This window comes from Phalangium opilio, unplaced genomic scaffold, assembly GCF_054372755.1.
Source record: "Phalangium opilio isolate 3A_F unplaced genomic scaffold, DU_Popi_V2 ptg000009l_1, whole genome shotgun sequence".
Classification (NCBI taxonomy): domain Eukaryota; kingdom Metazoa; phylum Arthropoda; class Arachnida; order Opiliones; family Phalangiidae; genus Phalangium; species Phalangium opilio.
The window spans coordinates 14,311,042-14,332,023 of NW_028324146.1; the positions used below are offsets into that span (position 1 = coordinate 14,311,042).

The following is a 20,982-nucleotide window of genomic DNA, read 5'->3' on the forward strand; positions in this document are numbered from 1 at the left end:
GCTGGTGTTACTATTGAGACAAACTCATATTATTACTTAACATTGAACAGATTTTTGGAACTGAGATTTAGACACTCGTACACAAATTTTAAATAAATACTGATTAAAATTAATATATTCGAAGAGTTCTCTAAATATCAGTTTCGCAACTACCATTTTTCTCTTTTAAGCACGCTATATTTTTTTTTTTACATTAAGACGCTCATAATTTTTTTTGCATTAACAATTTCAAACCGTTCCAAAAAAAGTCCACGAGGTTTTATAAACTAAATTAATTTAATCTAATATCATACTGTTTTAATTTCAACCCCTGTAGCGAAGATTTTTGTGTTTAAATATTATTTATTAATATAACCTTTTCTTTGTATAACTTATCAATAATGTGTACCAGACCCAATCTAATACCACTTTCAAAAATTTATTTTAAAGTATTTAATAGCCATATGAACTTATTAATTTGTCCCACTAACTAATATCCTACTATTGTTGGATAATTTGTTTTTATAAAGTTTGAGAATTATTTCCCCAATTGCGGTTACCAAAAAATATATATATATATTACATTACCCGTGTAAATAAAATAACTAAAACATTTTTTTTTCAATTAATATTCCAGGAAGTTTTGCATATTCTCTTTGTGTTTCTCACCAGCTGGAGTAGTCTGAGTGACGGGTGCCATTGATTAAAACCAACAGGGGTAGAATTTGCAAAGCCTTTTGGAATAATTTTTTTTCTTCAAAATTTTATAACCTTTTCATTGTCCCTTTGGTAACCCACGCGCAAAACAATAATTGTCATGTTCTAGCAGCACTGTTTTCAAACTTAAAGCTAAGAGTTGCCTGACATAATTTATAAAAATTGACCCTCAAAATCTCATATTTAAATGAACATATAATAGCCAGTAAATGGTAAAGTTTTCTTTCGCCTCCTCCCCCTCCGCCCCTTTACATAACTAATATACCGAAGAACAAAATTATTTCGACAAAAATGCTACGAGCAGTTCATATGTTCAACTTTGAAACATGCAATTTAAAGACTATTTTCGTACAACTACAAGCGTATTGTATCAACACGTGCCAGCTGCTAAGCTTCAACAGAAAGATAATTCATCATAGCCTTTACCAGTATAATAAAAGATTAAAACTACACAGCCAAAAAGTATGAACATCATCATTATATAAAACAACACCACAAGACTTCGATAGACAGATCAAGAAATATAAATATTCAACTTCTATGCCGAAATAACAGACACTTTAGACTGGCGTGTGCAAAGAATGAGAGCGACTTTGGATTAAAAACAGCAAAGATATTCAAAGAAATAACCCTCGTATTTGTTGAGTGAGTGTCTATAGAACGTCAAACTGTACCAAGGCCAAATAATACGTGTCAATTATTTAATTTCCCTGCATAGTTATATAACGGCTTGGCAAGCCTTGCCTTCAAGTTCATCAACACAATAGAAGTTCATAACAGATATGATTTTGCTAAAAAAACTTTTTTGAACAAAAGTTGCTTCAACGTTATTAAAATTTAGAACAGCAATGGTTTGTTACTAAAATTATGTACTTTACTATGTTGGGAGTTTGGGCGCACTCCTGTAAGCCAAGCTTCTGGGCGACAAAGTTTTGAGGGAATAAGGGACTTGTCAGCATGCCTACCCTACAGGAACTGACTACCCCGTGTCCGCGGGTGGTGAAATACCCCAAATCCCCCCTCCTTCACCACCCGATTAAACCTCAAGTACTTCACTCGTAACTCTAAAAAACCCAACTGTGATTAACCGCCTAATCACCTTGGACTTCAATTTAAATTTCCATCGAAACGCCTTATGAACGTTATTTTACGGACGTTTGCCAAACAAAACAAGCTCGATGGAATTAGTAAAATAAAGCTGCCAATTAATGACGTTAAGCAGTAATGCTATTTGAGTTCAAAAGTAATAAATATCAAAACAAAATAAAATGGACTGGAGATGTCGCTACCAAACACAAGGCACATCATTAACTCTCTGAACTAAATTGCAGATTCTACATTAACATAACAAAATCACGCGCGATGGAGCTAGTAAAAAAGCTACCGATTAATGAAATTAACCACTAACGCCATCTTAGTTCAATAGTGAAACACAAGGCTCCTCATTAACTGTGAACTAAACTGCAGACTCTACATCAATAAAACAAAACCAAGCGCGATGGAACCAGTAAAAAAAGCTACCAATTAATGACATTAACCACTAACGCCATCTTAGTTCAATAGTATTAAATATAGAAAAAAAATAAATCAACTGGATTGAAGATGTCACTAACGAAATACAAGGCGCTTCATTAACTCTCTGAGCTAAACTGCAGATTCTACACCAACAAATCACTACCCTTTTTAAAAAGCATCTTTAAGTATATTAGCAGTATTTTAACAAACTCCCCCTTCCCTTTTTTATACCTAAAATAATTTAACATTAAAACCCATGCTTACTATTTTTCTGGCTATTATATATTCTCAATTTTACAGTCCTAGGATTACATGTGTATAAATATTTTTTCATCATTGAATTATTCACTTGAGAGATTAACAAAATGATTATTGGTGCTCTAACGTTAATGTTGAACTTTTCACACTTTTTAAATCCAACCTTCACGTATGACTCTCTTTGAACATTTTTTTAATCCCTCTCATGTATTCATAGTGAAACTTACATTTTAGATTCAGTTAAAATTAATTATAGTTATTCCTAGCTTTTCCCTGTTAAGGTCTATTTTTTGACAGTTAGGACGCTATCACTAATTATTCTCAAAAGCCTTTCTGGTGTCCAAAATAATTTTTCCTTATAAAGTTACGAATGAAACCCTTTAAAAAATACGCAACTATTAGCTTTAAACGTGAAAAACAAAATTTTTATTTACTGGAAAATAATTATAATGAATACAAATAACAACCAGGGAAATTCAATTCCAAATTGCGTCCTATAAATAAATGTAGCAATTATCAAACCAAATGTGTTTTTAAAATAAATCTTTAGCACATTCCAATAAAATAATAATCATACGTGTTTTAACTTTGAAAAAAAGGTTTAACAAAAATATTCTTAAAGCAATTTATTGTTTTAATGACTTTTAAGTAATTACTGAACAGCCATAACTTTAAAAAATTACAATTTATATTTTAACTATTATATAAAATAAATAATACTATTAACCCTAACTTTTGTCATCAATAAACTACTGTAACTCTCATTTCACTTTATTTATCAAAGGTAAAATAGTTACCATTAGTTTCATAAATACTAGTAAATAATTTGTTGGTCCTGGTATTTCCTATATTCAATGATAAATCTAAGCACAGTTCCATTGCCAGACTACCCTAGTATGGTGGCTAATCATTTATCATCTATCCCAATGGCTAAATCCAATTAAAATTGTACTTAAGGACAGAGCGAAAAATAAAATATGCCAAACTACCACACTATACGGAAGAGAAAATCTTTTTAAGACGCGTTATATTTATATTATATTATAATTATTATGATATTGCCAGCTTTTCCAAAACACTACAAAATTGTATTTCTTTTCCCCTGAAATATTGCCAAATTATTGCTAGTTGTCTTATTTAATGCCACTTTTAACAAAAAAAATTACTATTTTAGTTTCTTAAATTAGGTTAAAGTTAATCACAAAAGATGGTAATCTATATGTTGAATCTCGTGTAAAGGTTAAGAGAAATATCCGTTCTGAATAAGATCTTGTTGACACAATGACATTGGAAATGGGGTTCAAAATTAACGTGAAAGCAACTGGTATATTCTGGTCTGGGTTCATCAGAAATAGTCGAACTAAAATCTTTGTCATGACATCACACCCTCGTATATCTACGAATTTCATCAGCTTAAATTAAGACTAAAAATATTGATGTGACGTCCCCTTAGCTAATAACTCTCAGTCTATTGAATGACAAACTATTTCCTTTTCTGCAGCTAGCGGGAATGAGCACTGAAATAAATTAATCACCACCGCATGTACGCAAAATTAATAAAAATTAAGACCGAAGTAACAGATATTAATCAAAACGCGTCTTGGATTTAACCAAGACCTACAAAGTATCGATAAGAACAAGGTTAATCACTTGACTGAATGCGCAGATATTGAAACTTTTTTTTTAATTAAAACTTACATGCTTAAGAAAGTATGTTCCATCACCCTATTCCATTGAATAAACTTACTTTACTGGTAGTAAATTTTTTCCCTCTCAATAATTTGAAAAATTTACTTATCTCGGGTTTTCGAGCACAATTCCATTCCCCGAAAACATTTTATAACTACATTTATTATCACTTTTAAGAGTTTTCGTGTGGAAAAATACCTCATAACTAGTAACTACACGTAACAATGAAAAAACGATTAGGGGGTAGTCTGCTTTAGCTTCTGCTGCGCCCGATACGAACAAGGAGGATGTATAGTTGTATACCCCCCTTGATAGAAGTACGCCTTGTGCCATTCTCATGCCTTGTCTTTCGCTGGCCTCGTCACCAAGGCAATAGCCCACTCAATTACGCGTTAAGCTGCTCGAGAATTCTGTGTGAATCACTTTTTAAGGTATTCGTCAGCAAATAGTAATTGTTTTTGAGAGCATTCCTCGCCTTGAAATAGGACAACTACGAAATAATTCGACCAAATTGAAGTTTAAATATTCGAACAAATCTTATTTTATAAATATCTTCTACCATTTCAATTTCTATAAAACTGTTCTACCAAATGCATAAAGAGTGCTACCAGAAGTCTCTGGGGCTACTAGAAATACAACATTTACTATAGGAAGATTCGCAGCGACAAGTTTAAAAATCCCATATTCCTTTAAAAACCGTTAATGCATTATCCTTGTTCCTGAAGATATACAGACTAAGTAGCAGAGTCGAGCCACAGCGTCGTAGATCACGCGACTTGGTGAACGCAGGCTATTTTTCAAAATAACCAAGTCATAAATTTCAGGCTACGACCACGCTTAAGTTAACAATTACAACAAAGAAAATCAAAAAATTACGAATATCATGCACGCCCCTACTGCTTGCGAACCATAGAAACGCCATGGCAGAACCGTTTGAACATTGTCTGTCGTACCGTTGCTATAGACCCTTTTTACGTAAAAAAGAGATGTCAATCCTTAGTATCGGGACATATGGGAGGGGGGGGGGGTTGACCCCTCGCCGTCTCTGCTCTATTTATGATCTTTCCATCGACTCGACTCACTCGAGCGAGATGGAAGGCAAAGTTTTACCCCCGTGTCTTCCCATGTCGAAGTGGTCTATTAACATAAGTCAGTTTAACCAAGAGTAAAAATCATAACGTCCATGTTGAATGTGCTGCCATTGTTGAAATTTGCACTAAAATTAACAAAAGGTTTCACTATGGAGCGTTCAGGGCATAAACGGGGATATGTTAGCAACCTATTAACGACACAATGTCATACACGTACTCTCTTAAAAGTGATAATAAATGTAGTTATAAAATGTTTTCGGGGAATGGAATTGTGCTCGAAAACCCGAGATAAGTAAATTTTTCAAATTATTGAGAGGGAAAAAATTTACTACCAGTAAAGTAAGTTTATTCAATGGAATAGGGTGATGGAACATACTTTCTTAAGCATGTAAGTTTTAATTAAAAAAAAAGTTTCAATATCTGCGCATTCAGTCAAGTGATTAACCTTGTTCTTATCGATACTTTGTAGGTCTTGGTTAAATCCAAGACGCGTTTTGATTAATCCTTAATGATGCTTTGAATTTTGAAGTATCTTTTTCGATGTGATAGTTTCTTGTATCTAATCAGAAGTCCATTAAATTAGCTAAGGAAGTAAACAACTACAATAGCTGGTATAGCGTACGTCTCTGCTGGGTAAGAACTCCTAACTCCATGGATAGGGGGTTAAATTTTTCCCCCTTTCCTAACAATGTTAGAAATCTCGAGCTCCTCTCTAGGAAGTCTTTCTTGACGTCAGCGGGTCGTGACTTCTTCAGCCCATGAACGCTGGATCTATAAAGGTAGATTGTTTGCTTAGTAAAAAAATAGAAATAAAAAAGGAACGGCCACGGTCTTTAAATAGTTTTTTTATATGTGTTTATGACGAGGGGTCGGTCATTCACGAAATCCCGTACGCTATCCGAAAAGAAATCCGAAATCTGAACAAATACCAAACGTATTTTTGCTGATTTCGATATCCCATAAAAATCCAAAATCAGTAACGAAATCACAAAATCAGTTAAGAAATCACAAAATCAGTGAAAAAAAATCACGAAATCCATACCAAATTTCACGAATACAAAAATAAAAAAATAAAAATATTCGACGATTTCACGAGAAAAATCTCAAAATCAGACGAAATTCATCAGATTTTATCGAACTTTGAAATCAAACGAAATCCGAAGAAATCAAATTGGATTTCAAAGTCCCGTACACTTTTCAAAAACTTCCGACCCCTCGACGAAAAGCCTACAATATCTAGTTATACAGAGATATGGTCTCCCATAACATTTAACCTTGAAGTAGGGTTATAGGTTTATTATTTTGATATAATAAAATGAGAAAAACAACATGAGTCCAAATAGGCAACGTTACCCCCAGCACTGCCACGATCTCTCAGAATAGTACACCCAAGTTGTCTTGTGGTGCCGATGTTCTCGAATGAGCGGAGTCCCAGGGAAAATACGACAGCCCAATCCGTTGGAAACTCATTAAAATGTTGATTAGACGAAGCGTGACAACCAAGGCAATAGGATCCTCCTCTTCTCTCTGTTAACATCACTTTCATGTTTATTAACAGAGAAAACACAATATTCCCAATTTTAACTCTAACCAAGGACTAACACATACAAAAGGACATCTTTCTTTAAAATTAGTTTCGATGGAAAAATTTCGTGTGGAATATTTAGCATTTTAGACTCGATTTAGTCAGGTAAAATCAATTTATTAATCAAGATTAATTTAATATCTTTAAAATATTTTTTAAATATTTTTAATATGAAAATCATATTTTCAGTAAACTTACACATATATAAGCCTTTTAGTAGCGCTCTGTCTGCCTTGCAAACGCAATATATGCTTCAAAAATGCTAGACATATTTTGCACAAATTGTATCAAAGTCCTTTAATAGAACGATATGGAGATTTTTAACGTCGCAATGAGTTTAAAGTCTCTTCGAGTTGATAATGCTTAAAAGCGTGTTGTATCGATTCACGGTGTTGTCATAGACTAAGCACGAAGAGAACATGACAAGAGAGCATTTCCAGCACTCATTATTATATGGATATTTCAGAAAAAGGTTCATAGAGCTAAAGTCTCAGAACATAGGATAATAGAAAACTGGATGTTCTACAATATCAATTATTTTAGGCAAATAAGGTGATGGTATACACCAATATCGGGGAAAACGTGCGACAAAACTCTTTTATTTGTTTAACATAAGTTCTACCATTTCATATTTACAATTAGTCTATGAAATGAAAGTCATTCGAGGGGAGGATTTGACGAGGCCAAAGCAAACAGAATACTGATGAGTTTAGGATAATAAACTTTTCAAATAACACACTTCAGTCACGTTTACACTAGAAATTTTGAAACCGTTTTGAACAACTTTAGGAAGGTCGAAATGTAACCTTTAACTGTTAGCCATATAGAACCTACGCTTGAAAATGTTCATTCCTTTTATTTAAAAAAAAACAACTACAAATAAGAATGAACATTTTCTCTTGAAAGATCTACATGGTTAACACTTTAAGGTTACAATTTAAACCTTTCTAAAACTGTTTTTAAGTGTCGAGTGTGAACGCGGCCGCAATTTGTCCTTTTCAAAAATACTCATTTAAATGGATGTATGTATTGCGGTAAATTATTCCGAATGATATTTGTACGAAAACTGTAATATATCTCAAAATTACCACAGGTCTTTACATTCGAAAAAAGATTTTGATGGAGTCCGGACAAAAAAATTTCGTTACAATATTAAGACCATATCTTAAATTTTTAGAAATTTAGTAGTTTAACTTGTATCACTCTGAAATTCAGTTGGTGCTTAGAGCATTGTTGCATAAAGGCAAGATGTCTGAAGGAAATCACACACGAGAATTTAAGTTTGGAACATCATACGTAAGTATGAAAAATACCCCGTTCTTGATTAAAGATATCTCGAGGGGTCAGTCGTTCATGAAATCCCGTACGTTACCCGTGAAATCCAACTTAAGAAATCCAAAATCAATGCTTATTTCGAAATCAAATAAAAAATGCGAAATCAGCAACGAAGTCAAAAAATCAAGAAAGAAATCACGAAATCAACATAGAAATCACAAAATCAGTTAAGAAATCGTGAAATAAATTACAAAATTCACGAAATCCAAAATCCAAAGAAATCACAAAATCCGACGAAATCACGGGAAAATCTCAAAATCCGAGGAAATCTATTGGATTTTATAGAGTTCTGAAATCTGAAATCAAACAAAATCCGACGAAATCAAAAAAAAAATCCGATGAAATCCAACAAATGAAACAAAATCCGAAGAAATCAAATTGGACTAAAATTTTTCGAAAACGTCCGATCCCTCGAGATATCTTCACTAATGTGAATAATCCCTACAATGTTCATGACTTAAATACGTACAGGAATCCGATGATTTTGGACGAGATATAATAAAAGGAGTTATTAATCACAGGCACCCGTTTGCGAATTTTCTGCCGGCTTATATTCTTAACAACATTCAAAACGTATCGTAAGTATTTTAATAGTGAAATTATATGGTTTGGTGTAGCTGATATAATCAAAAACAATTTACGAATTGAACATTTCTGCTTTTTTTATTAGATTAAAATACATACCAGGATTTAACGTCTCGGAAACTCTTTTGAAGTTCCACGGTTATCACAGTAATGTGTTTGCTCACATGTTTGCCACCGCAATAAAGGAAAAGGCTAGTTCATCAAAATATTTAAAACATTTTTGATCATTTATTCACTCACATCGTAATATAACGCCTCGAGTGAACTCATGCATGACGATTAAAGGCAATGTGTTCATTCCGTTTAAGGTTACAAAATATAATCATACCATCACCATACATTGATTCAACCATCCCTTACCTATAAATAATTTTCAATAAAGGCGAATTTGAGACACGCATATTTTTTTTTACGTAACGGACCGTCCAAAAACTACGTCACACATAATATAGCACATTTTAACGGTATGTTATCGATTGGGCGTGTTATCAAAACAGCATTGTCCAAAACGGTTTTTTCATAAACGCGTTTGCCATTATAGCCATTTCTCGTTTTAGCGCATTTTGATTACAGCGTTTATATCTTGAGCGTACGAAAGTACGCCTTTTCCAAAATATTGTTGTTTATCTTCATTAACTTCCCAAAATAATATGTCTTTTCCAAAAAATTATATTTTATATTTACTTCCGATATAACATTACTCCTTTTTGCATAATATTGTTCTTTGTCCTATATACATAATATAATAGAGATTTCCCTCCCTATCAATCACAGTTTGGGCGGAAACGGCAACCGCTGTTTTGGGAAATAGCGCTGTATTGAGAAACGCGGAAACAGAAACCGCGGTTTTGCTTGTACGCGGTTTTGCAAACCGCTGTTTTGGGAACCGCTTTATTCCAAAACGCTCTTTTGAAAACCGCTCAACTACCCGTGAACCCATTTTAACACCCTTTCAAAAACATCCCGGTTTTCTAGCTCTTCCTTTTTTTTACGTTTGTATTAATGTTTACAGGTTATTGATATGGGTGTCTTAAGTTATTCAGGAGCACCGGAAGCCGTTTTTCTTTATCACGTTTCTCCAAGCATCTTAATGGGTGATAATCGCATTGCAACGTGCCTCAAAACAGTGAATAAACACGACACACGTTTATCCGTGAATGGTTTAGATACGCCCACGTGGTGCCTGATCGTAACGGCATTGCTCTTCATGTCTATGGTATCATCATTGGCTACATCCTTATCATTAGCAAAAGGTTACAGAACTGAAAGAGGTATATACGCGTGCTTAAAAGACGAAACGTGAAAAGTTGACTTTTTAATTAAAGAGTCAGCTATTTTTAGGTTTCTCAAATAAAGTTATTTCACATTGAATGCACTTTTTCTAGGATGGATACCTGCTTTAACGATTAGCTTCAATCAGTATGTTTGGCAATATTTATCGGATTTCTTAGAAAACAGTTTCGAGTACTTCAATTCGAAATCACCAAGGCTCTTGCTGTGCGGATGGTTGCTCGGGTGTACGGTGTTGATCAGATGCTTTTCGGGTGCTTTGAAATCAGAACTGCTCTTAACAAACACAAAATACATAAATACCATTGACGATATTTCCGAGCAGAAAGACATTACTTTAATGATACTGGAAAATTTGCCTGTTCACTTGTCGATGAAGGTAACGCCCTCCATTTTCATATTAATCGTAATACTTTCGGTGGAGCTATGGGTGTGCGTTTTCAGCCTCCCAGGACCACACTTGGGAAAGTGGTTATTTGAGGAGAGTCTATAAGTCAATAACTCAAAAATAAGCGGTGGTGAAGTATAAAATCTCTCTGCTTACGACATCAATACCATCAATTGCAATGGAAGGTGAAATTTTGGGTGGACATTCTTAGAAACAGAGTTATCGGACCGTTCTTCTCGATGAGAAAATGAATGAAGACATTTACTCGTACTTCCTACGTCTTGAGTTTATGCTTGTACCGCAATGGTAGACACATCGAACATTTACGTTGATGTGTTTACGAAACAGATTAGAGATTGTAATTTGAGACCTAAGTTCTAGGACTAACCGTAGGACTGAGCTTTATATCAATTTTTTGCATTCAGGCGTATTCTCTAATATTCCTGTTGTACCTTGCCATTTGCATAAAATAAAACATGAATTCCAATGATTTAGTTACACCCTGTATAATTTTATAAAATGACGTCATCCGTTGGCAGTATTGGGGGTTGTCCACAAAGGAAGGTGTTAGTCTGATCTTTTCCACACTGTATATGTACATGATTGCAAGCGCTGTGACGAGTTAGTAAGTCACCCGCCCCTTTTCCCCTCATACTAGCGAGTATTACGAAACGACTTTCATCCTTCAACCATCTAAACTAAAAACTATAATATTATTTTTCAACAATTCAGAGAAACTCGTCTTTTAGCGCCAAACTTCAGAAAAAGATTGATCAAAATGGTTTTATTTACAATTTTACAATTTCGCCTTATATACTTAAAGACATTTTTCTCCGTGGCACATCTGCGCTTTTTCAAGATAAGAAATATTTTCTGACAGAGTTAATATATCAAGTTCAAACCAACTTGGTGAAATCAAGAAGCAAAATTTACATTGGAAAAGAATCTTACGAACAAAGATATTATCATTATTTCATAAACAAACGCGTCCCTCGAGACATACTTGAAAATATCAACTATTTGTAAGTATAATGTACATGATGTTGTCAAAATATAACATATAAGCGTTTTCTTCCTTACGTGCAAACGTATTGACGTTTCACATAATATTACACAATCAATAAAGAGCCCAGAATTTCAAAATTAAAAAACCAAAGATGAGAGTGGGAGAATGCACTTTAGGATACCTCATTATTTATATTCAAATTAAGAGTTGCGGAAAATTATCACGGCATAAAATATTCAGATATTGTTAATTTGAATTCTAATAATCACTCATTTGTTAGACTATAAATAATTATCTACATTAAAAGGTTTACTATTACGGAAGTTATGTAAATGTATACGACCAAAATTTATTTACACCAGGAATAATATTCGAAGGTTTTAAATCAATTTGGTTGAGGCGAAGAGGTCAGGACTTCTTGGCTTTTGAGATGTAAATAATCTGGGATAGGAAAATGAGATTTACTCCGGTAGACAAGGAGTAGTCGGCACCCATAGCATAGGATTGCCGAAGTATGTTGTATTCCTTCAATCCTTGTCGCTCAGAACATGGAGTAACAGGAGAAATAGGGCTGTGCGAGCCTTGTTCTTTTTGGTTATCGAGCTTGAAGCCGTGCCTCGAGTTTTTTATCGAGCTTCGAGTCTTTAGTTGCATGTTCAAAATCTGGTTTCGAGCTTTTATCGAGGCTCCATTTTTTATGGCGGGACTTTCAATTTTAGCTCTTCCTTTGTTCCTTTATCTAAGTACAGTCCTTAGTGTTCTTACGTGTATTGATAATCACATTGATAAAAGAATCCAAGCGTATTTTTCTATACCCAAAAATTGGAGCAAAACTTATACCAATCAAATGTGGGCTTACAAAAAGGATACGAACCTTACCAATAAAAATCGCAATTATTTTCTATTTCGCGTATAACTGCAGCGTCTTAATATTCAGCAGATTATGTTAGATGGTTATTTCTGACCTTTAATCAAATCTAAAGTCTCACCGCCCACATATTGAAGCTAGATAACCATAAGCCTTGGTCCCGAGCTTTTTCCCACGGCTCGAAAACTTGTCGAGCCTGTCGAAAGTTGCTTATCGAGGACTCGCACAGGCCATGCATTCTTGTTTACACGCAAACGTGTCTTTACAGTTCAAATAAATGCAATAAATTAAGCTATGTCTATGAAGGGATGTCCACACTAAGCACTACTACTTGTTTAGATGCTAAATTATTACTTTATTTTCTTTTACTCAGAACACTAATGTTTTTGGAGACTAGTCAAGTAACTCCACGAGAAAACTGGGACACCTTTAAATCTCGGGAATTGTTTTTGACGGAGATCAATCAACTGCAAGAGACGTCTCCGATGTCTCTTGGGTTTCTCAGTCCCGTATTCACCATCTACTTTTACGGAATTTCAATCGCCACTTTTATCGCCATTTGTGAGATTTTATCTAATTTGAAGAAGTTAAATTTAATTCATTAAAAGTGGACTACGCACCAAAGTCAATTTTGACAATATATTAATGATTCGCAGTAAAATTGCGATTGCACTTAAGTTGTTATTCACGTTTGTCTGCCTCGAAATTTGATTAAATAACCGGCTTATCTATTAGTATTATTAAGCAAACCATTATTCAATATAATCAATCAAAAGCTTCTTAAATGCATAAACTTGAAAAATAATAAAATAATTACTTGCATTTCCTGGAGACATTAGAAACATCTTAACATCCATATTTTTCATTTTGTATTTGACTCGCAATGATAATACTGGAGTGTTTTTCATAGTACATGCAGCGTGGTAATCCATTGAAAATCAATCAATAGATTAAACGTCGATTGATTTTTTTTCAATTTTAGTTGACTAAAAATGGTCGTTTTGAAATATAAATTAATAATTAATAATTTATATTTATAAAATTTAAAATGATATATTATAAATATTTCAAGAAATGGAAATAATAATGATTTTTACTCATTTTTTTTAATTTGGATCTTTTCAATTGAATGAAACTTAACTTCGCGTTGTTTGTGGTAGTTTCGAAGACCATATAACATATTAATTTATCCCAATTTATTATTGATAACCAATGTCACTTAACATAATAAACCAAATTTTAAAGGACCCATACACGCTCAATTGAACGCGCAAACTAAGTAGGAAATGTTCATAAAATTCAAATCATAATTTAAAACAACTAGGTCGAACAATTTTTGATGTACATCAACTTTTTAATATTATTAGAAACCAATTGCTTTCGATATGTTATTTGATATTCCACTTACGTGTATAATTGCCGTAATTTGCGAAACGTCAAATGGAGATTTCTGTGTATTATTTCACTCTGGTATTTCTGAGTATTTTTTATTTGTTTTCTTCTTCGTAACAATAAATGCCGATAGTCGGTTGCTGAAACCACCTAAACCTAAACTAACCCGAATACTATCTCAAAGGTCTGAAAAACTTAATAAGAAGAATACTTCCTTTTTTTCGACGTATTTGTAATGTTTTTTTTAAAGGTTGACCCGAGCCGTAGTAGTAGTAGTAGTAGTAGTAGTATTAGTAGTAGTAGTATTAGTAGTTGTGGCCGGAGTTTTCGCTTTCGTTATCGTTATTTTTTATTTTTGCGCCCATCGCTAGATGGCGTTAAAATAATGGGGTGAAGTTTAACTCCTCCTTCGTTTCGTCTTCGTCACACCGCTTATTGGACAGCGTCGAAAACCCCACCTTAATTTTCACCCTCAGCTGTCAGTCAACTCTAGCTTTAGAATATGTATACACTACGCAAACAGAAGGGAAATCGCAGAGCTAGTCGTAGCCTAGTGGTAAATCGCTCGACATTTTTTTTCCTCGTGGATTGTTTTAAAACCGAGGCTCGTGCGTTCGAGCCTACCTTGAAATTTAGGTTAAGCTATTTAATTCATATACAAAATATTATATAAATTATTTATTTTAAATAATATGAAAAATAATATTTTAAATAATATGAAAAAATAATATTTTAAATAATATGAAAAAATAATATTTTAAATAATATGAAAAAATAATATTTTAAATAATATGAAAAAATAATATTTTAAATAATATGAAAAAATAATATTTTAAATAGTAATTTGGAAAATAATTTTAAATATATTTTGGAAAATGCCAGGTTTCGAGTTCACTAAAATATACGAGATGTGGCGCAAAAATTGTAATGGTCCTCTTGGGAGCCTTGTTAGCTTAAAAGGGACTTTATATTACCACAACCCACCCATAGGGGTAGCTGGGCTCGGTTAGAGATTTAATTTTAATTAAAATTTTTTCAGACCGCATCCGGGAATCGAACCCGGTTGGTTCACGCAGTAGACAGACATTCTACCTCTGAGCCATAGAGACTTAGTAGAATTCTCGAGTGTTTATCTTTAAATTGTATCTCTAAAATGTCGGGGTGATGTGGGGTGGGGTACCTTTTAATCTGTGGGGTCGGATACTTATGAATTTGTATGTTTGGGGTTTTTATATTTATTTTCTTTTAATTTATGTGCTAACTAAATAGATAACGATTTTCCCCGATTCCTACCGCGCTCCTCATGTGTTTCGTTCTCGTTCGGTAGCTATCGCCTTCTATGTTATGTTTGACTGGAATGTTTTGGCGGTTAATTTAAATGTGGGTTTAGATAAAGCTAACATAGTGTTATAAATGAGCGTTATGCGTTTGATCATTTTAGCATTGCTAAAGGTAATTCGAGGGGACAATCAGTAAAATGGGTAATGACTATAATTAAACTTTATCTTTGAAAAGGTTCTGGGCATAAGTAAACATAAGAGCAAATATGGAACATTTCCTCTAGTAGCTGCCAAGATCTCTCAGAATAGTACACCTACTTTGTCTTGTGGCGCCGATGTTCTCGAATGGGCGGAGTCGCAAGGAAAATACGACACCCAAATCCGTTGGAAACTCATTAAAATGTTGATTAGAAGTAGCGTGTAGACCAAGGCAATAGAATCCTCCTCTTCTCTCTGTTAACATCACTTTCATGTTTAATAACACCGCAAACACAAAATTTTTCCAATTTTAACTATAACACATACAAAAGGACATCTTTCATTAAAATTAGACATGCATTTCCCTGCCTAAATGACAGTGAAGATTTCTAGACCTGAAATTGGACCATTTTCTCAGGTTTCGAAGGAAAATTTTCGTGTGGAATATTTAGCATTTTAAACTCGATTTTGTCAGGTACACAGAAAAAAAGGTGTTTAGGTTTGCAACATCTGAACATGTTATAAAGTTAAACATTGGTGTGAAGTAATGTTTATTGCTTCAATGTTGATGTCTAATTACATCTCTGTCTCTCTAAGGATCCTTAAAATGTGTTCCAAATAGAAACACTTATTATTTTATCACGTTTAAGAGGTAAACATCGAATAACCTTAATACTAAGCTAAACATCAACGCTTGCCAGGTGTTATTTAATGTAACATGTTTTAATACGTTGGTATATGGTTTCAATTTTTTAAATCTTTATTTTATGAAGAATTATATTTAAGGAAAACAAAACGTGGAGGTATATTTTACCACAAGGTGAATAATCTAACACCTTGTGGCTATATTAATAATGTAAGCCACAATGACTTTCATTTTCTATTGAGAAAAGGACTTCCTTTACTCAAATTTTGAGCAAAATATATGTTTAAAGTGATGGTTCGACATGAAGAATAAATAAGCTTTCTTGGCTTTAATAATAGAACAACATTTCCAACAGGTCGGCTAGATTTGTTTAAATAGGTATATTCCCATTGCGCAGAATTCCATTAGACAGAATTCCGCCGAAGTTTCTAATGAATTTAGCCCAACCGCGGGTTTGATATTTATAATTCAAACGGCGCTATTTGTCGAATTAAGAGACCTCAAAAGTCCTAGCGTTTTCAATACATTCGTACTGCCTTGGAAGTGCCACTATTTGACAACTATGAAACAAGATGATAATAAAAAACGACCTCGGGAAGTTTTCAAGACCGTGTTTTCTAAATATATAACATAATAGTATACAGAAAAAGTGAAAATTGGAGTCGGGTTAAGCATTGAACAAAAACACTTTCGTCCAAAAAAACTGTTTTTTTTTTAGGTTAGGTTAGTAATATTTTATAAATCATTTAGCATTGTTACACATTTTCCAAAATATTGATGTTTATCTTCATTTACTTCTCAAATAATATGCCTATTCCAAAACGTTACTGTTCGGTTAGGTTTGGTTTGGCTTGGTTATAGAAGTACGTCTCTTCCTCTTTGGGGCGGAATTTAACATAAAAAAATAAATCAATATTAGCAATTGGTTTAATTATGTCATATTTTGCTGATTTATTACTATTTCGTTCTTATAATCCTTAGTTATAAAATAATAATTTAGAAAATGTTTGGATCCAGTGTTCATTTTACGTAGGCCCTGAATTGTTATAAGTTAATTTAATTAACATTCCATCGGGAAAACCCAAAGTGCGGGTTTTTCGGAGCAATGGGATTGTCCCATTGGACAGCGTCGTATCTCCGCCAAAGTGAGGGTTTTACGGTCGAATGGGATTCGGCGCAATGCTACTGAAGTGTTTAAATAAAGCTTATTTGAAGTTCAATGGAAATTGTCTGTTTACGCATTAGAAGCGGCACGGGTATTTCTGAAAACTATGTATCTTATTTCGCAGGAATTTTTTCAACCAATGTATTTACACCGACGCACGTCGTAACACCATTCAAAATATTTCAAGATAAACCTGCAAATATCTTTAAAACTAAGCTTATAAACTTTTAGTCATGTTTAAAACCTAAACATGTAATCCTGAAAACATGTTGTACAACTAGGCATATAATCGTGTAAACACGTCTTGTTACTAAGCATTATAATATAATAACTTGACATATACCACCTTAAACATGTTTAAATACTAGATATGACAAGCGATCAACACATTTTGAACCTAAACATAAGGTGTCGCAAACCTAAACACCATTCTTACTCAAACATGAGTGTTTTTAAACATGATAAAATATCTGTTGCATTGCCGTGTTTAGGCAAGTGTTTAGTTTCTAAACACTTTTTTTTCTGTGAAGATTTTTAACTGAAAAGTCTGGTTCAAGATGATGCATATTAGAAAATAACTTAAAAGTTCCTACCGGGAAGAATACGACGCACAATTTTGTCTCAGATTGTGCAATTAAAATCGTGCTATAAGCCTTGGTATACTCATCGGGATTAGGGTGGATTAGTATTAAAATCGTGTCTATACAAGAAATTTAAAAACTTTGTACTATTTATTAAAAATTAAGCGAGAAAACAGACAATGTCAACGAGGTCTTAAAAAAATTAATACAAGGGTTTGACAACTATAAATTAAAATTACGCTAGTCATAACAATAACATGTAAAAGAAGAAAATAAATTACCAAAAATAAGTATGAAACTTGTTCATTGATAGTTTTTTCTGGTTAAACATAATATATATCTCTAGTATGCGGTTTAAAAATTAAGCACTAGTGCGACTAACCGATTAACACTAAAAGACTAGTCACTCTATACATAACCTCCTGGATCACGCGACACCGGGACGCTGGCTGCTCGGGCTTTGGAAGCCATTTCAAAGATATATTTCTTTGAGCGTGTATCTCCGACTATCAATTGAAAATTCAAAGCCGTCAGCTTTTACCATGCCCGTCAATATGGCGATGCAAGTTATCGCGCAAAGTTTTAAAAATAATGGTTCTTTTCCTAAAAAATGTCTGTTACTGTGATAAGTACAAACAAGGTTTCAATGAATTTTGATAAAAACGATTAGTTTTAAAATTCAGAACCTTTGCACGATAATTTAAAGCCCTTCAATATATTTCTCACTAATATTTCAGAAGACTCGAACCAGTGAAACCGTAAAAGAAACATATTTCCTCCGACTCATGGCCAAATCCTTCAATCATAGCTAATTTCCGTTTTAATTTTATTTTTTGGTAAAAAGACTATGAAATGTGAACTTTTGAAACTTGGTTAAAAATAAAATAACTTTACGCTGCATATATGTTTTGACCAAAAGTTGAAATGTGTATCAATAACTATAAAGCCTCAACTAACATTAAGACAGGTGCGGTTAGGTTTGTAAACGACAATAAATATTCCAAATGATGAAATGTTCATTTCCAAGTGTAATTTAAATACAATATATTTTACGTTGTTCAATTTAGTATGTATATTAAAAATGATTTATTTAACATTGGCAGGAGTGGTGGGGTCGGGTTACGTTTGCGAATTAAAAATAAATATGTCAAATCGCATTCGCGTAGATCTATTACAAATAAGATCCCATCTTGCAAAAAGGGCCCTGATACTTAGCATGATTTGTTTTTACCTTTTCCAAAATATATGAATAAATAATTGCCACGTTTTCCAAATTATATAACCAGCTTTCACCTTTTCAAAAATATTGGCTCTAATAATTAGTTTGCCACGAATGCAACAACCACACCAGGCAGGGGTCCCTATTCCGGAGTATAGGAAAAAACTTATTTGTAAGCCTGCATAATTTCACGAAGCTGAGAACTTCCCGAGAGTTCAGAATCATCCAGTGTTGCCAATGTGTGGGAAACTTTGGTAAGGTTTTAGCCTCTGTGGGAAAAAGGAAATTTTTTTCCGAAATCGGTCAAATGTGGGAATTTCCCTGTTTAAGTGTTAATTGAGCAGACTATGCAGTTAAAATTAGTGCACTTTCGAAAATTTTGCTCGGTTAAGTAATTGCAAGTGACATTTTGAAATAAATTTGGTGATTGTAAATTTGACACTGGAAAAAGAGTAGCGTATTTTGAGAATTTTAAAGCTTTAAGCATTTTGGCGCTTTTGTACATATTGTCAAAGCTACGCGGAGTGATATTGCATATAAAAACTACTAGGAAAGCATAGTCCAGATAAATATGACTGTAACTTTTCTTCCATATTTTAGCTTTCGGCGGGGCTAATAAGGGGGTGTGAGAAATGTGGGAAATTTTTCAAATGGAAGTGGGAAAATCCACTTTCAAACATTGGCAACACTGGAATCATCTGCTCTACCGTCTACGAAGAGTGTGCCAATTTGCCGAAGCTTGGCGAAAACGTTTTTTTCTGCCATGGCAATAATGTTTTAAATTTCTTTTTAATTATATGGGCTTATCATAATCTAATGAAAGTAGTCTGGTGAGGTTAGGGGTAGGGGCATTGGGCCAATGAAACTATTGGTAGGGCCACGAGCAGTTTCCTAGAATTTTGGAAATATTTCAGGCAGGGCCAAACACATTGTAGGTAGGGCCGGGCCCACCCGGCCCTCCCCTGACGACGGGCCTGCGTAGGATTCGAGGCGCGTTTGGAGAAATTACAGTTGCAACTTTGGCCAATGTTCGCGCGAATCTCACGTACAGATTGGAAATGTGTCTTCACGCAGACGGATTTCATTTAGAACAATTACTAGATTAGCCAACATAACACTGTACATTTTGTTAATAAGTATCAGGGACGTTTGTCCACAATAAATACTTGTTTTACACTGAGCAATCAAGTCTTAAACTGTAGGCAATACGTTAAACATTATTTCGATTACAGCAGTCTATTGCATTACATATCTATTATTCACGTTATCAATCCTGCAACACAATATTGTAGGAAACATACTATTTTCAGTGGAATAATACTATCCCATAGAAGCTATTGGCCACAAATACCGAAGCCACCCGGTATAAGTATAAAAATAACCAAAGGTTAGTGGAAAGATTCCATAAAAAGAAAAATTTCTCAGTACTGTACAATGTCATTTTATATTCTTTTCAGCGGAATTAATACATAAATCACTTCACACTAAACGAGTTATGATTTAAAATTTTGCAGTCATCCACGCTTGCAGTGTATGGGTGCTCTTCTTAGAAATTCAGTAGAATATTTCAAATATTAATTATTGTCCGTCTAAACGCACTCCCTTCAAAATTATTAATTTCACGATAAAATGTTTTCGGAAAATGGAATTGTTCTGGAAAAAGCGGAGATATGCAATTTTTTGAATAAATTTAGAGGGAATAGATCGATTAAGAGTAAAATCAGTTGATTGAATTAAATAGTGATTAAGGATTCAACTACTAAAAATACTAAAAGAAAAATTTCAATATCTGAAACTTCAGTCAATTGATAAACCTCACTCATATCGTTGGTTTTTTCGGTCTTGGTCCAATTTTAATTCATGTGTTCTTTACTCTCTTTGTTTCACCATTAGGATGAAATAACAAAGCTATCCTCCGGCGTTGCTTTACGCAACTCAATTAAAGCTTCTACAATCTTCCCTACACCATTCAATAATTGTGACTGTGCATAAAGAAGAAACAAACTCCTTTATCAAATATATTAAAGGTGATAAAAGTCCTCCCTTTCGTAGTCGAATAGACCGTTTCTAATATGTGTTTTTTGAAATGAGTATTATTTGAAAAATAAAACACGTTCTCCCTTGAAAAACAATTCATCATAAAATGTTTTAGGAAAATGGAATTGTTGTTGAAAAATCTGAGATAAGTAATTTTT

The 20,982-nt window shown here is 33.6% G+C and overlaps 1 protein-coding gene and 1 long non-coding RNA gene across 4 annotated transcripts; one reads left to right on the forward strand and one right to left on the reverse strand.

Moving 5' to 3' along the window:
* Nucleotides 1–1,886: 1,886 nt before the first annotated feature.
* LOC149716456 (uncharacterized) lies at nt 1,887–7,127 on the reverse strand. 2 transcript variants are annotated; one of them, XR_016371541.1, is made up of 5 exons: nt 7,033–7,127; nt 6,603–6,776; nt 5,872–6,020; nt 4,718–5,808; nt 1,887–4,648 (listed from the first exon to the last, which is right to left on the reverse strand). It is a non-coding gene; the product is annotated as an uncharacterized LOC149716456 (long non-coding RNA). The 2 variants fall into 2 exon arrangements; XR_016371539.1 differs by having other exon boundaries at nt 1,887–5,808.
* On the forward strand, nt 6,892–13,238 carry LOC149716457 (uncharacterized). 2 transcript variants are annotated; one of them, XM_089849134.1, is made up of 9 exons: nt 6,892–6,939; nt 7,301–7,386; nt 7,477–7,856; nt 7,928–8,130; nt 8,641–8,747; nt 8,840–8,945; nt 9,767–10,025; nt 10,140–10,423; nt 12,680–13,238. In XM_089849134.1, the coding sequence occupies exons 4-9, from the start codon at nt 8,083–8,085 to the stop codon at nt 12,701–12,703; spliced, it is 828 nt and encodes a 275-aa protein (XP_089705260.1). In that variant the 5' UTR covers nt 6,892–6,939; nt 7,301–7,386; nt 7,477–7,856; nt 7,928–8,082; the 3' UTR covers nt 12,704–13,238. The 2 variants fall into 2 exon arrangements, with proteins under 2 accessions (XP_089705260.1, XP_089705257.1); XM_089849131.1 differs by lacking the exon at nt 12,680–13,238 and having other exon boundaries at nt 10,140–11,767.
* Nucleotides 13,239–20,982: the final 7,744 nt, after the last annotated feature.